Source organism: Chanodichthys erythropterus, chromosome 9 (genome assembly GCF_024489055.1).
Source record: "Chanodichthys erythropterus isolate Z2021 chromosome 9, ASM2448905v1, whole genome shotgun sequence".
NCBI lineage: Eukaryota > Metazoa > Chordata > Actinopteri > Cypriniformes > Xenocyprididae > Chanodichthys > Chanodichthys erythropterus.
In genome coordinates, this window is record NC_090229.1 from 28,536,068 (window position 1) to 28,552,343 (window position 16,276).

The 16,276-nt window shown below is 41.2% G+C and overlaps 1 protein-coding gene across 1 annotated transcript in view; it reads left to right on the forward strand.

Moving 5' to 3' along the window:
• Positions 1–16,276, forward strand: part of LOC137027263 (novel protein similar to vertebrate membrane associated guanylate kinase, WW and PDZ domain containing 1 (MAGI1)) — a 111,998-nt gene that overhangs the window by 82,001 nt on the left and 13,721 nt on the right. Inside the window, exons 14-16 of the mRNA XM_067395241.1 lie at positions 13,695–13,895; positions 15,592–15,656; positions 15,764–15,913. Coding sequence (XP_067251342.1) covers positions 13,695–13,895; positions 15,592–15,656; positions 15,764–15,913 — 416 coding nt within the window. The remainder of the gene's footprint in view (positions 1–13,694; positions 13,896–15,591; positions 15,657–15,763; positions 15,914–16,276) is intronic.

A 16,276-nucleotide genomic window follows, 5' to 3' on the forward strand; every position in this document is an offset into this window, starting at 1 on the left:
AAGGCAAACACAGGGTATAAATACATGTGACTAACAAAGGAACTAAACAAGGTGATGGGATGATAAACGAGACACAGGTGGATCAAATGAACTAATCAGACAGACTGGGGAAAAACTAGGTCACAGGACACAGTACATGTAACATCATCATTAAAAAAAAAAAACACCCATTCAATGCTATAAAACCAACAATTGATGCATTATTTATTATTCATAAATGCAACATAATACATGATTTAAATTGGATTATATAAACTGTAAAAAGTTCAGAATATTCAAAACATTTGAGGAAACTTATTACCTCAAAACATGTAAGTAAACTAACTCATTTTTTTAAGTTTGTAGAACTTTAACATTTTTGTGAAAAGTGGGGCGGCGCAGAGAGCCGTGGAAGCGGAGCGAGGCCGGTGTGGTGCACAGGTCATGTCACTGGCCTCCCTTCGCTCCCACAGTTCTCAGCCTCGCCCAACTTATCATAATTACATACAGTTAATTTACATAAACATCACATTCAGATCATGGTTAAATGTTAGATAGAAAATAACACATGCTATCATAACTATCAAAGAGACTGTCATTATATGCTTGTGTGTATATAATCAAACAACATACAGTATATATGGTCTTAAAAGTTTTGCAGCACATCCTCAACTTAACCACATGCTCTTCTCTTCACTACAATGGTAAAACTAACATAACAGAACCCCTGTAAATCCGGTCCCACTTTATATTAAGTGGCCATAACTACTATGTACTTACATCAAAAAATAAGTACAATGTACTTATTGGGTTCATATTGAATTGCAAAACACTTTTGCTGCTATTGAGGTGGATACGGGTAAGGTTAGGGAAAGCTTTGGTGGTATGGGTAGGTTTAAGGGTAGGGGTAAGGTGTAAGGGATGGGTCAACAGTGGAATTATAAATGAAATTACAGAAATTAATTACAGATGTAATTGCATGCAGGTGTTTTTAAAATGTAAGTACAATGTAAAAACATGGATGTACACAACAAGTGCATTGTATCAAATTAATTTAAATGTCAGCTACAGTAGTTAAGGCCACTTAATATAAAGTGGGACCGTAAATCCCAACATAACACAACATTAAACACTAACTTATGTCTCCCTATGTTAATCTTGTGCAAAAACACACAAAATAACACTTAATTCCAATATTTATTTATACAGTCTGATGCAAAGCATGCTGGGAATTAGAAATCTGCTGCAACTCAACTGAATCATATTAAGTTCAGCTTCATTGAAATTTTGAGTCCACACAACTTTTTTTCTATTAAGTACAATGAACTTTCATTATTATTTGAGTGAAATAAACTCATTTAATTTAATTAATTTGACCGTTCGGGTTTACATTCTGCAAATCATGTGCGCAATTTAAAGGATTAGTTCATTTTCAAATAAAATTTCCCTGATAATTTACTCACCTCCATGTCATCCAAGATGTCCATGTCCTTCAGTCGAAAAGAAATTAAGGTTTTTGATGAAAACATTTTAGGATTGGAATTCTTCTTATAGTGGACTTCAATGGCCTCCAAACGGTTGAAGGTCAAAATATTCTACTTCTACTATTCTACTTACGAAAAAAATTGAACTGATGCTGCATTCGTTCCTTAATTTGAATAGAGAAGGTGTAGGACAAACAGCGTAAGCTTTTTGAAGAATACGAAAGTGTGGTTTTGGAACCACTTGGAAGGCAATCATTTGTTTATATAAAGCATATACATTTACATTTTTTTGAAAATGACCAATCATTTGACTAGATAAGACCCTTATTCCTCGTCTGGTATCGTTTAAAGCCCTTTGAAGCTGAACAGCAACTGTAATTTTGACCTTTAACCATTTGGAGGCCATTGAAGTCCACTACAAGGAGAATAATCCTGGAATATTTTCATCAAAAAACGTCTCGGGTTACAGATGTAACCCTGGTTCCCTGAGTAGGGAACGAGACGCTGCGTGGTAACGCATTGGGAACCTTCTGCGTGATGTCGTCACTGAAGCACTCATGTATCTAACCAATCGTGTAGCGAGACGTCAGAGACGGGTGACGTCACGGACCAGGAAACTATAAAGCATACCCGGATGCAGAGCACGCCAGCTTCTGGGTAAGTCTGAGACAAATGCTCGCAAGTATGCAGGGGGTACGGCAAGAGACGCAGCGTCTCGTTCCCTACTCAGGGAACCAGGGTTACATCTGTAACCCGAGACGTTCCCTTTCGTGGGAACTATCGACGCTGCGTGGTAACGCATTGGGAACGCTATCCCAACTAGGCCGTAGCGGCAAATACTTGCCAGGTTATCTTGACAGAACTGATGACCCCGGAGTGGAGCCGACATCAAGGTTATAAAACCTTATAAACGTGTGCTGACATGACCAGCCAGCCGCATCACAAATGTCACCAATGGAGACACCTGACATCATATGCAAGTGTGATGGCCTCGACCACCCACTTGCTCATCCTCTGCTTAGATGCAGGGCCCCCTTTTTTAGGGGACCCGTAACAGACAAAGAGCTGATCAGTCTTACGCCACAGGGCAGCTCTGTGGACGTAAGTATCCAAGGCCCTTACAGGGCAGAGCAGATTTAATTTTTCCTGATCCAAGGATTTAAAAGGAGGAGGGCAAAAAGCCTGGAGCACAATGGGGCCTGGAACATGGGTAGGGACCTTAGGGACATAGCCCGGTCTAGGATGCAGGAATGCTTTCACCATTCCCGGAGCAAATTCAAGGTATGAGGGAGCAACTGACAGTGCTTGTAAATCTCCTATCCTTTTCAGAGAAGTGATCGCAAGTAGAAAAATAGTTTTTAGAGTGAGGAACCTTTCAGGAACCTCCTCTAGTGGTTCGAAGGGCGCCTCGGCCAACCCCTGTAAAACCACGGCCAGGTCCCAGGCCGGAACCCTTGTGCGCACTGGAGGCCTCAACCTCAGTGTGCCACGGAGGAAGCGAGTGACCAGGGGGTCTCGACCCACCGAAAGGCCACCTACAAGGGGAATGTGAAAGGCAGATATAGCCGCAACATAGACCTTCAATGTTGAAGGGGATAGACCTTCCGAGAACTTTGCTTGGAGGAAAGTGAGCACATGGCTAATAGAAGCATGGACGGGGTCCACCTCAATACGTCTGCACCAGGCAGAGAACAGATTCCATTTGTATAAATAAAGCTTCCTCGTGGCGGGAGCTCTGGAGTTCAATATGGTTTCCACAACCTCGGTTGGGAGACCAGCATCTACGAACCTGGCCCCCTCAGAGGCCAGGCCCATAGTTTCCATAATTCTGGGCGGGGGTGAATTATCCGGCCGCCCGCTTGCGATAGGAGGTCCTGTCTGAGGGGAAGCTCCATTGGGGAGCCGTCTAGTAGGGACACTAGGTCCGAGAACCATATTCTGGTTGGCCAAAAGGGGGCCACCAATATTAGGCTGACCCCTTCCCGGCGTACTTTCTCCAGAACTCCCGGGAGCAAGGCGATCGGGGGAAATGCATACAGACGCCGCCTCGGCCACGTCTGTACCATGGCATCCAGCCCCAGAGATGCTGGATGGGTGAGGGAGTACCAGAGTGGACACTGGGTTGACTCTCCCGAAGCAAATAGGTCGACTTCTGCTCGACCGAAATTCTTCCATAGGAGCTCCACCACTTCCGGGTGAAGTCTCCACTCCCCGGGCCTCGGGCCCTGCCTCGACAGGGTGTCTGCTCCCATATTTTGGCGCCCTGGGATGTGAACTGCTCTCAGGGAGAGCAGCTTCCCTTGGGTCCACAGGAGGATCTGACGGGCCAAGTAATAAAGTTGGCGAGACCGCAAACCCCCCTGATGATTTATGTAAGCGACCACAGCGGTGTTGTCCGTGCGGACCAACACATGATGGCCTCTCAGGTCTGGGAGAAAGTGTTTCAATGCCAGAAACACCGCCATCATCTCCAGCCGATTTATGTGCCAGGAGAGCTGATGGACCTCCCATGAACCCTGAGCTGGGCGACCACTCATGATCGCCCCCCAGCCCGTGAGGGAAGCATCTGTCGTAAGCATTACACAACGACGAGGAGTTCCCAGCACGGGTCCCTGGGACAGGAACCAGGGACCTTTCCACATGACCAGAGCACGAAGGCATCGTCGTGAGACTTTGATCATGCGAAAAGGATTTCCCCTCGGGGAGAATCCCCTGGTCCTGAGCCACCACTGTAAGGGTCTCATGTGCAGGAGACCAAAAGGTATCACGTTGGACGCAGCTGCCATCAGACCCAACAGCCTCTGGAACTGTTTTACAGTGAGTGACTGACCTAGTTTCACCCCTTTCACGGCTGCTAGAATGGCACTCACACGAGCGGGAGATAACTGTGCCCGCATCGTGGTGGAGTCCCAAACTACACCCAGATAAGTGATAGTTTGAGCCGGAACTAGCACACTCTTTTTTGCGTTGAGCCTCAACCCAAGCCTCTCTATGTGGCGCAGAACAACATCTCGATGCTGGACTGCCAGTTGCTCTGACTGAGCTAGAATCAACCAATCGTCGATATAATTGAGTACGCGGATGCCCTGAAGCCTCAGCGGGGCCAGAGCCGCATCCACGCACTTCGTGAATGTGCGGGGTGATAACGATAGGCCAAACGGAAGAACCCTGTACTGGTAAGCTTCGCCCCCGAAAGCAAACCTGAGGAACTTCCTGTGAGAAGGATGGATGGAGACATGAAAGTGCGCATCTTTCAGGTCTATCGCCACAAACCAGTCCTCGGACCTGATTTGTGGGATAATCTGTTTGAGTGTAAGCATCTTGAACTTGACCTTCTGAATTGATCGATTTAACACACGTAAATCTATGATAGGACGAAGTCCTCCATCCTTCTTCGGAACAATGAAGTAACGGCTGTAGAAGCCTGACAGCTTGCTGGGAGGAGGGACCCTTTCTATAGCTCCTTTTTGCAAGAGTGTCATAACCTCTTGTTCCATCACCAGAGACTGCTCGGGGGTCACCACTGTGGGAAGGACCCCGTTGAATATGGGCGGGCGAGACCCGAACTGTATTCTGTAACCCTTTTCTATCATGAGCAGCACCCAGTTTGATATATTTGGAAGTAGTTTCCACTCTGCCAAAAAATCTACTAAGGGAACCAGTCTCTCGAGACTGGTCTCTGGTGTTTTTTGAGCACTTGGCTCGGTGGTCTGACGCGGTGCACCAGCAGACAACCGAATCAAGTGGCCAGCCCTCCTCGAAGGACCGGCGGGGACTGCCGTGCCCTGACGCACACTGGGTGGCAGGGTTGACGAACTGTCCCCCTGAGGGTGCCGAAGGGGAGCGGGAATCAGATATATTTTTCCCCGACTTCCTTCGGAGGGGACCACCCTCATTGGGTCCTGACCCACAGATGTCAGGACCGCTTCGAAGCCTTCCTGGCCACAATAACGGCCCGCAGGTCCGTCTTGCCCTTGGAAGGCTTCTTGTGAGTGGACCGACCCGGTCCCCAAGCTGACTGTGGGGGAGCTCGAGCGGCCACACTCACTTTCTGTTGCGCTCTGTGGTGCGCTGAGGAGCTCGTGGACGGCCGAGGCTGCTCCCGCTCAGCAGCCTCGGGGGGAATAGAGCAGCGGGGAATGAACCTCAGGAACGCCGCTGATTGTTTTTTCGTCTCCTGGAACCTCTCGACGACTGTATTTACGGCGTCGCCGAAGAGGCCCGCAGGATAGAGCGGCGCGTCCATAAGGGCAGCCTTGACTCGCTCCCTTATGTCCGAGAGGTTCAGCCACAAATGTCTCTCCGTAGCCACCAAGGCTGCCATAGACCGGCCGATTTCTTTGGCCGTCTATTTGGTGGCACGGAGAGCGAGATCAGTTGCCATCCTGATCTCTTGAATACAATCATAAGTGGCCTCCCCGCTCTCATCAATTTCCCCCAGCAGGTCTGCCTGATATGCTTGAAACAGCGACATAGTATGTAGACATGCTGCCGCCTGACCTGCTGCCGTATAAGCTTTGCCCACCAAGCTTGATGTTGTTCTTAGCGGCTTGGTGGGCAACGTCGGGGCTTTTAGTGACGATGCCGACTCGGGTGAGAGATAGCCCGCAAGCGTCTCTTCAACCCGGGGCATCGCCGCATAACCGTGCCGTTTCAACCCCAGTATATTACTATACAACGATGTTTGGGGGCCGAAAACACGGTGCTGCACGGGCCTTTTCCACGACCTCGACACCTCAGTGTGGAGGTCCGTGAGAAACGGCAAACCCCGACGCTGGGGTAGTGACCGAGCGGGCAGAAAGCGCTCATCTAGCTTACTCTTTGGTTTCGGTTCTGCCCGCTCTGCTGGCCAATCAATCTTTAACTTGGCCACTGCCCTGGTCACTACCTCCAGGAGCTCCTCATATGCTGGGGACGAGGATGGCGGGTCCTCTTCCCCAGTCTCGACGCTCACCACATCAACCTCCTCGGAGGAAGAGAGGTGAAGCGCCGGTGCCTCTCTCCGGGGGGAAGAAACCGCAACGCGTGCTTCCGCCGCCTGAGAAGAGGCACTGGGGCTGGCGGGTAAAGGGCGAGATAAGGCTGGGCCTGTCTCAACCCCCTCCGCCAGCTCCATCTGCGAACCCCACGACAACAGCCGGCGCTGCGCCTCAGCAGCAGCAGGACCCGACCCGCGGGGAGCGCTCGCCGAGGCACCCTCCTCGAAGAGTGCTCGGCGAGATCTTAACACTCTGAGGGTTAGCCTTTCACAATGCACACAGACAGCTCCCTCGAGAGCTGCCTGGGCATGCTCAACCCCCAGACAAAAAACGCACATATTGTGTGTATCCCCGTCAGGAACATATCTGGGACAGGGATACGCACACTTCTTGAAGCGTTTTTCCTCCGCCATTATAACTGTCTTATTTTCTCTAATATATATATATATATGTATGTGTGTTTGTGCAACTCTTGTCCTCGGACGAAGAGATAATATTTCTGAATAAATACGGGACAAACAACACCAAATAAGACAGACAAGATAACATAGAGCGCTTTGTTGAAGACACAGAAGCTGGCGTGCTCTGCATCCGGGTATGCTTTATAGTTTCCTGGTCCGTGACGTCACCCGTCTCTGACGTCTCGCTACGCGATTGGTTAGATACATGAGTGCTTCAGTGACGACATCACGCAGAAGGTTCCCAATGCGTTACCACGCAGCGTCGATAGTTCTCACGAAAGGGAACCTTAATTTCTTTTTGACTGAAGAAAGAAAGACATTAACATCTCAGATGACATGGGGGTGAGTAAATTATCAGGAAAATTTTGTTTGAAAGTGAACTAATCCTTTAAATCTACTTAAGAAAACATCTTGAAATTTGTGCATCTTCTGATGATTTTACCATCAGCGGGCTATCATAAATAACCGTTATCCTTATTTTTATTTTTTTTAAATCTTCCAGAACTCCATGTGGTGATGCATAGAGTATTACTCACATATATGAGTAACATAATCACAAATCGTATTGATGTTTTTGTGACAGGTGTCATTTTACTGAGAGACGACAACTTGCACTGTTTATCATAACATATTTACTGAAAAAAACAGCTAAATAAACTGATTGTCATGAGGACACAAAGTGCAGCCTATATATGTTATTTAAAATCCTTCAAAACAGTTTAATGGCTGGTAAGAAAAAAATAATTGTTACATTTTCCCAATTCACTTGCCATTGGCATTGGCACCAAAAAGTACATTTTTGAACCCTGACTGCAATTTGTTTATAGCTGAATGAGTTTGTTCTCTATGTGCAGGTTGTGTTTTCTGGGTCTGATGGCCTATATAATGATTCTGACTCAACAGAACAGCCGCTTCGACCGAATGAGTAGCAAAAGATGGGGGATGGATGGATTAGATGGAGAGATAATGTAAAGAAACGGATGGAGAAGGTAGTGACAGGTGATATGAGATGAAATGAAGGAATATGAAGGGCAAGAAATAAAGATGCAGGAGAGGACGAACATATGAAAGATGAAAAAGTTCAAGAGGTTAAAGGTGGTTTATATTTCATGTACGTTGTCTTAGCAACAGTGATTCTGAACAAATGTAAATGTGCTCTGCTCTTTATACACACTCACACACATACGCCAGCACTCTCATTCAGCGTTCAAGTGTTTCCGGAGGCTGAATCTGTATGACTCACACTGGATGCGGCATTGTGTGAAAATTAATGATTTTCAGTGACAGCCGTGATTACAACTGTCCTCCGCTCATTTTGTAACTCTACTTGTCTGTTTTTCTCAGCTTCACACTTGCTCATATTGAAAGGACTTTATTCATTGTTATTTATTAATTTAGTGATTTGTCATAACAGATGCTGTAATAACTTTTGAATCCTGTGTTTATATAATGGAGAACTCAACAAGTGAACTCTGCTGGCTGATCAGACCAATAGTTCAGATTTTTACTTTCTCTGCCACAAAAATACATACTGTACATTTTATGTTAGAAACATATTTTTATGTGTCATCCAAATTTATTTACGAAGACTAATGCATTATTAATAGCACAATAGGAAATAAAACCATCATTTATTTATAATTTTCAAGCCATTCTGCAGTAACTGAATCTCCGACTAGTTCTTTGACAATAACATAATATAATTCATGATTTAATTCATAATACAAGAATGATTATCTGAATCTCACTAATAAAAAGTCACGTAAGTCAATTCCATATTTACAATGACAGGATGCTTTTTTTCAAAACATGTGGAATATTCCTATAGAATTATGCCAACAAAATGAAAACATGAGATACAAAATTACAATGGGAAATATGCACAAAAAATACCATTGTCATAAAAATATACACCACCATTCAAAAGTTTGGGGACAGTAAGATTCTTTCTATAGTTTTTGAAGAAAGACTTTTATATTTGCCAGGGGTGCATTTATTTAATTGAAAATACAGTAAAAACAGTATTATTGTGAAATATTATTACAATTTAAAATAATTGTTTTCTATTTTAATATATTTTAAAATATAATGTATTCCTGTGATGGTAAAGCTGAATTTTCAGCATCATTACTCCAGTCTTCAGTGTCACATGATCATTCAGAAATCATTCTAAAATGAGATTTGCTCCTCAAGAAACATTTCTTATTATCAATAATGAAAGAAATTGTTCTGCTTAATATTTATAACCATTATATATATTTTTTTTCTGGATTGTATAATGTTTAGGAAATTCAAAAGAACATAATTTATTTGAAATAGAAATCTTTTTTAACTTTATGAATGTCTTTATTTTTACTTTTGATCAATTTCATGTGTCCTTGCTGAATAAAAGTATTAATTTCTTTAAAAAAAAACAAAAAAAAAAACATACTGATCCCAAACATTTGGACGGTTGTGTACATATATTTGATAAGTATTATAATTTATTTTATTATAACTGTGGTTATTATTCAAACATCTCATTGTAAGCTGTATTATAAGGCATTACGAAAGCATTATATATAGGTTATACATAATGTGCTACTGCTGCCATCTTATCCAGGGTGACTTATTTTTATTACAGGAACAGTCCCTCCAGAGGAATCAGGAGTAAGTGCTTTACTCACAGACAGATTAGTGATGGGAACTCCGAGCACTTTCCTCTTCTTATATTTCCCATTATGGGATTTGAGCCCTTGGGTTTACTAGCCCAGACATCTAACCACTAAAATGCCTCCCCAACCCCAAAAAAACCCACACAATTAATCCACATATGACCACCCATATCATTAACGTATAAATTAATACATTAGTTACAAAGAGGGTGAAAAATGGTCACATAAGATTCAATTACATCTGCTTTTGGTTCATGAAATATTGAGTAACATTAGAATATGGCACTTAGACACTTAACATGAAATCCAGACTGCCAATCAGACAACATTAAAAGTCAAATGGTACTCGGATTGTCATTAACATTATGGTCTCAGTCAATTAGTGTTTTAGGGAAAAGCAGAATCATAATGCGTAACACCTCCTAGGCAGATATTACACTGGCATCGGCCCAGCAAAGTAATAGAAAGTCATGTTAATCCAAGACGCTAATGCTAGTTCTTACACCCTCAGGCTGGGGAGAATGGAGGGAAAATCAAAAGGCTTAGCATGAATTTTTCCCTTTGAGCTAAAGCGAGTCAGCATTAAACATCAATGAAGATTTCTGTTTCTCCGCACACTGCTAACAGAGAAAATAGAGACAGGACAGAAAGAGAGATGTGTGTGGGCATGTGAATATTTGTGCCTTCAACGGAGTGTATGTGAGTGTGTGTCTAAGTAGGTCGGCACAGGACAAGTTTCTGTTCTCGTTAATGGCGCACGCTAATGGAGACAGGCAGATTGACTTTAGGGACAAAGATGTGGACTTACAAGGTCATTTCCCTTTAGTGTCTGCACGTGACTTTTGGATTATACGTACACAGACATTACCCTTACTAATTGATTCAAGAAACTTCCAGTAAAGTCTCAACAGCTGGTTCGGTTTTATTAGAGAACAGATTTTGCAAACTAGCAACTGTAACAAATGTAAGTGCATGTGTTCAGATACATATGCTTGTCAGAATGATTGAAATCCTTGACTATTTATTTATTGGATGAGTTGGACCAGATGGTTGAGGAAAAGCAGCCAAGGATGTAACATAAATGTGAACTACTTCAGTACTGTTTAAAAGTATCCCAGGATGCTCCTCATGAAGAGCTTGAAATAACAATTAGTTCCATTGAGTTACTAATAAGTGACCATGTGACCATACTAATTGTTTCCTCATTTTAAGTAAATCATGCAAACAATATAATTATATGATCAGAGAACAAATTAGTTCAACATGGCCATGATTTACTAAAACAAGGGAACAAATTAAAGGATTAGTCCACTTTTAAATAAACTTTTCCTGAATAATTTACTCACCCCCATGTCATCCAAGATGTCCATGTCTTTCTTTCTTCAGTCGAAAAGAAATTAAAGTTTTTGATGAAAACATTCCAGGATTATTCTCCTTATAGTGGACTTCAATGGGCACCAAACAGTTGAAGGTCATAATTAGTTTCAGTGCAGCTTCAAATTGTTCAACACGATCCCAGATGAGAAATAATGGTCTTATCTAGTGAAACCATCACTCATTTTCTGGAAAAAAATTGAAAATTATATAAGTTTTAACCAGAAATGCTCATCTTGAACTAGCTCTCTTCTTATTCTCCTCTATTAGAATTCCAGCAGTGAAGACAATGCTAAGTGTATTACTGCCCTCCACAGGTCAAAGTTTGAACTAATTGTTATATACTATTGAACTAGCATGTTGCATATAACAATTAGTTCAAACTTTGACCTCTGGAGGGCAGTAATACGCTTAGCAGTGTCTACACTGCTGGAATTCTAATAGAGAAGAATTTTATACTTTGTTTTAAAAAGTATAAAAAAGTAGTAATTGGAAAAAAGTTGGTGTTCCCATGTTTTGTTTTGTTTTGTTTTGTTTTGTTTTGTTTTGTTTTGTTTTGTTTTGTTTTTCGTTTTGTTTTGTTTTCGTTTTGTTTTGTTCAATTTTCAAATGATCAACATTGAATATTGAAAGTAAAGGTTAATTATCCCAGCATTCTTCTTCTTTTTTTTCTTTTTTTTTTTGCCAAATTTCATAAGAACTAAAGTTTATATTTTCTAATATACAACATAATGTTTTATTTAAAGCATGTTTAAAAATGTCTTCACAGATTTCACTTAAAGCATGTAAAATATTTAGAGGTTTGAAATTAGTATAGATTTATAGTAACAGTCGACATGCTGTTCTAAAAATTATAAATTAAATTATACATTTCAGTATCAGTATTTGCCAAATATTTATATTTTATTTAAAATTTGATAGCATTTATCTCATGTGAATAATTAAACCCCTACAATGACATTAAAACATGACATTTTTCTGCAAAATGTCTCATTTCTGTATTTTAGCTCCAGTTCAGATGTCTGTAATCTCTTATCTGTCTGTAATCCCTAACATCATATCATTGCCTTGAATGAAACGATGACTGTGATTTTAATGACTGTAAGGATTTGCGTTAAATCTGCATTGATATTCTGAGTGTGAGCTGCGTCACAGGCTTCTGTAGGTGACATTCAGTGTGATTTTCTGAGGATCTAGCAGCTACAGAATCTCTGATTCAGCCGTGTATTAATGATAGATGCCTTTAAAAGCCACCCTGGAAAGAGTTGACATTGAGCGAGAGAGAGTAACTTTTTTCCTGCCACACTGATGAATAATTTCCCTCTATCTTTCTCTTGCAATCTTTTTCTCTGTCCCATTTGAATCACTCCCACTTTACTCTTTCCACCCTCCATCCATCATCTCTCCCATTCCTCTCCTGAGAGAGAGAGAAATCTCCACAGAGATTTCTTTATCCGTTTTCCTCTAGATAATACATCTTTATTCTTAACTATGTGTGCTTTTCTGCAGGTCTTTGGTATCTGTTCAATGTACACATAGGGGAAATGTATTTAAATAATGCAATCTGATTTTAGTTCAGTTTAGTTTATTTATATAACATATTTAATAATGGCAAAGATGACCAAAGTGCTGCACAGGCAAGTAAATTACAATAATAGAAATAGAAAAAAAAACAAGTACTGTATAACACAAAACAAGACAGAAATTTACAGAACAATACATTTATACATAGTAATAAATTATACAAGCAATTCTCAACATTTCCAGAAATGGTTACTCTAACCCAAAAGCCACTGTAAAGAGATACACTTTAAGTAAAGATTTAAAAACAACACAGAAGAGGAAGATTTTAGGTATGGAAGGAAAACTTTTCTTGAACCGAGGTGCTGTCGCTGAAAATACACAATCCCCCTTAAGTTTTTTATGTAAGTCTGTGCAGACAGCAACACGGTATTAGATGTCTGATGCTAAGAAAGAAGATCAGATAAATAGTGTGGTGCCAAATCATTCAAGGACTTGTCAACAAACAATAAAACCTTAAACTGGATTCTATACTCAATGGGGAGCCAGAGCAAACTAGCCAAAACAGGTGTTGTACTGTCCCTCTTTCTAGTGCCTGTTAACAGTCTGGCTGCAGCATTTTGGGACAACTGGAGACGGGATAGACAAGATCGTGAGACCCCTACTAAGTTGCAATAGTTCAATCTCGATGAAATAAATGCTTAAATAACAGATTCTAGGTCCTTGAGTGGGTGGAAAGATATAATTTAGGCAATCATCTAAGCTGAAAAAATTCTGATTTGACAACTCAAATTTGAGTGTGGGGTCAAAAATGACCCAACAAAAATGAGGGATATTGGTATGTTTGAATGGACCAAAAAACAAACACTTCAGAGCCATTCAGTTGAATTTTCTGCCATCCAGCTTTTAACATCACTTAAACACAAAAACAAAATTTTCTGAAGATCTTCAGTTTCTGCTTGTTCTTTTCTCTTTTAGTCTGTCTCATATACTCTGCTTTGCCCAATTAAATGACAGTCTGTCACAGATTATTATTAATTATTGATTCTCTCAGATCAGTGCCAGTAAGAAACTACTAAGCAGTGCCCTAGCAGCCATGTATAACTCCCTAGTAACTTCCTAAAACACCATAGTAGCACAATACAATGCCCTAACCCTAAAGACCCTGATATTGTGTTGTCGGGTTTTGCAGAGGCAAGCAGCACTCTTAATTAATTGCATTGATCTCTCTTTGTTCTGCAGCAGCGTCTCTGCTGCCACACAGGTTTGTGACGGTACGCAGAGGCAGCCCGGCGGCTCGCAGCGGTCAGATCAGGCCTGGGGATCGTCTGGAGGCGGTGGATGGGAGATCAGTGGTGAATTTACCTCACAGAGAGCTGGCTCAGATCCTGAGGAGAGCTGGAAACACACTCCGCTTGACCATCGTACCCCGCTCCAGTGCTCGTACGTAGATTATTTCATACACCTGGACTACACTTTTTACTTTATTAGATAAATAGTTTAATTAATTAATTTATTTAAATTAGCAATAGATAACACAACAAAAACGTATCCTAATACCTTTCTCCCATAAGACAGTGTAGGGAAAACTGGCAAAAAGTAGAACATAAATGCACACTTTTTTTTTTTTTTCCCACATTGGCCACAATTATTGGCACCCCTAGAATTTTTTATGAGTAAAATATCTCTGAAGTATATTCCCATTCATATTTATATTTTTTAGCACACCAGGGTGATCATGAACATGAAATGGTCCAGCCATGACTTCCTGTTCCACAGGAGTATAAACATGAGGAAACACAAAGACCAAATTCCCTTAATCATTCATCACAATGAGTAAAACCAAAGAATATAGTTCTGATTTGCAGCAAAAGATTGTTGAGCTTCACAAAATAGAAAGTGTCTGTAAGAAAATAGCTAAAGCATTGAAAATCCCCATTTCCACTATCAGGGCAATAATTAAGAAGTTCCAATCAACTAAAGATGTTAAAAATCCTCCTGGAAGAGGACGTGTGTCTAAATCGTCCTAATGCATGGTGAGAAGGAAAGTTTGAGTGGCCAAAGACTCTCCAAGGATCACAGCTGGAGAATTGCAGAGATTAGTTGAGTCTTGAGTCTCAGAAAGCCTTAAAAAAAAGCACCTACATCCCCACAAGTTGTTCGGGAGGGTTGCAAGAAAAATTCTCTGCTCTCATCCAGAAACAATCTCCAGCATATTCATTTGTCAGACAAGACTGGAACTTCAAACAGGACCAGCTTCTGTGGTCAGATGAAACTAAAAAAAAAAAAAAAAGAGCTTTTTGGCAGCAAACCCACCAGATGGGTTTGGTGCACACATGTATAAAAAGTACCCCATGCCCACGGTTGAATATACTGCTGGATCTTTAATGTTGTGGGCCTATTTTTCTGCTGGAGGTCCTGGATATCTTGTTCAGATATATCGTATCATGGATTCTATCAAATACAAACAGATAATAAATCGAAACCTGACCGCTTCTGCTAGAAATCCAGTATGGGCCGTGGTTGGATTTTCCATTAGGACAATGATCCAAAACAAACTTCAAAACCAACTCAAAAATGGTTCACTGATCACAAAATGAAGCTCCTGCCATGACCATCCCAGTTCCCTGACCTGAACCCTAAAGAAAATGAGTGGAGTGAACTGAAGAGAAGAAGCACCAACATGGAGCTGGGAATCTGAAGGATCTGGAGTGATTCTGCATGAAGGAATGGTTTCTGATCTCTTGTCAGGTGTTCTCCAAACTCATCAGGCATTATAGGTGAAGACTCAGAGCTGTTATCTTGCCAAAAGGAGGTTCCAAAAAGTATTGAATAAAAGGGTGCCAATAATTGTGGCCAATGTGTTTTGGAGAAAAACATTTATTTCATAATGTGATTTTCCCCCCACTTTCAATTCTTTTCCTTCAATGAAAGGTTAGATTTTTGCTAATTTTATGAATAAAAGATCAAAAGAATAAACCATGCAGATGTATTTTTACAGTCATCTTTGATCATATTTACCAAAGGGTGCCAATAATTCTGACCACCACTGTATATATATTCATATAAATTCACCATATTTTTTTGTGAGCAATAGATAACATTACAAAATTGTTTCCTAACACCTTTCTCCCATCAGATTCCTCAGAGCAAGCAGATAATGATGATTATAAAAACAGGAAATCTCACAGGTCAAAACCAAAGGTGAGCAATACCTTCACCTTACAATGCCCTTACATAAGCTGTGTGACAAAAAATGAAAAATAATAATTCCCTCCTTTTTTATTTTTTTCCCACTTTGAAACACAAAGCAGGATGCCACGCGGTACTACAGTGTGGAACTGGAGAGGGGGCCGACTGGATTCGGCTTTAGTCTGAGAGGAGGAAGTGAATATAACATGGGCCTCTATGTGCTGGGACTGATGGAGGGGGGACCGGCCTCACGCAGCCACAAAATTCAGGTGCCGATGTGTGGCTGTGGTCTAGATAAAATCATTTCTTTTGGGGATAAAAATTATACAAAATGCCTGAAGAAAAAAAAGGGGGAAAAACAAAAAAAAACACTTTTAGAAAAATTTAAAGAGACTAAATAATGATAAAGGTTTTTATTTTAAGTTGTATTTTGGGGTTCAGGCTAGTCTGTGATTATAGTTACCTTAAGAGCCATTTTCGTCCATTTTATAATATACAACATTTTATAATGCTCACCAAGGCTGCATTTATTTAATTAAAAATACAGTAAAAACAGTAATGTGAGATATTATTGCAATTTAAAATAACTGTTTTATATTGAAATATATTTCAAGTGTAATTTATTCCTGTGA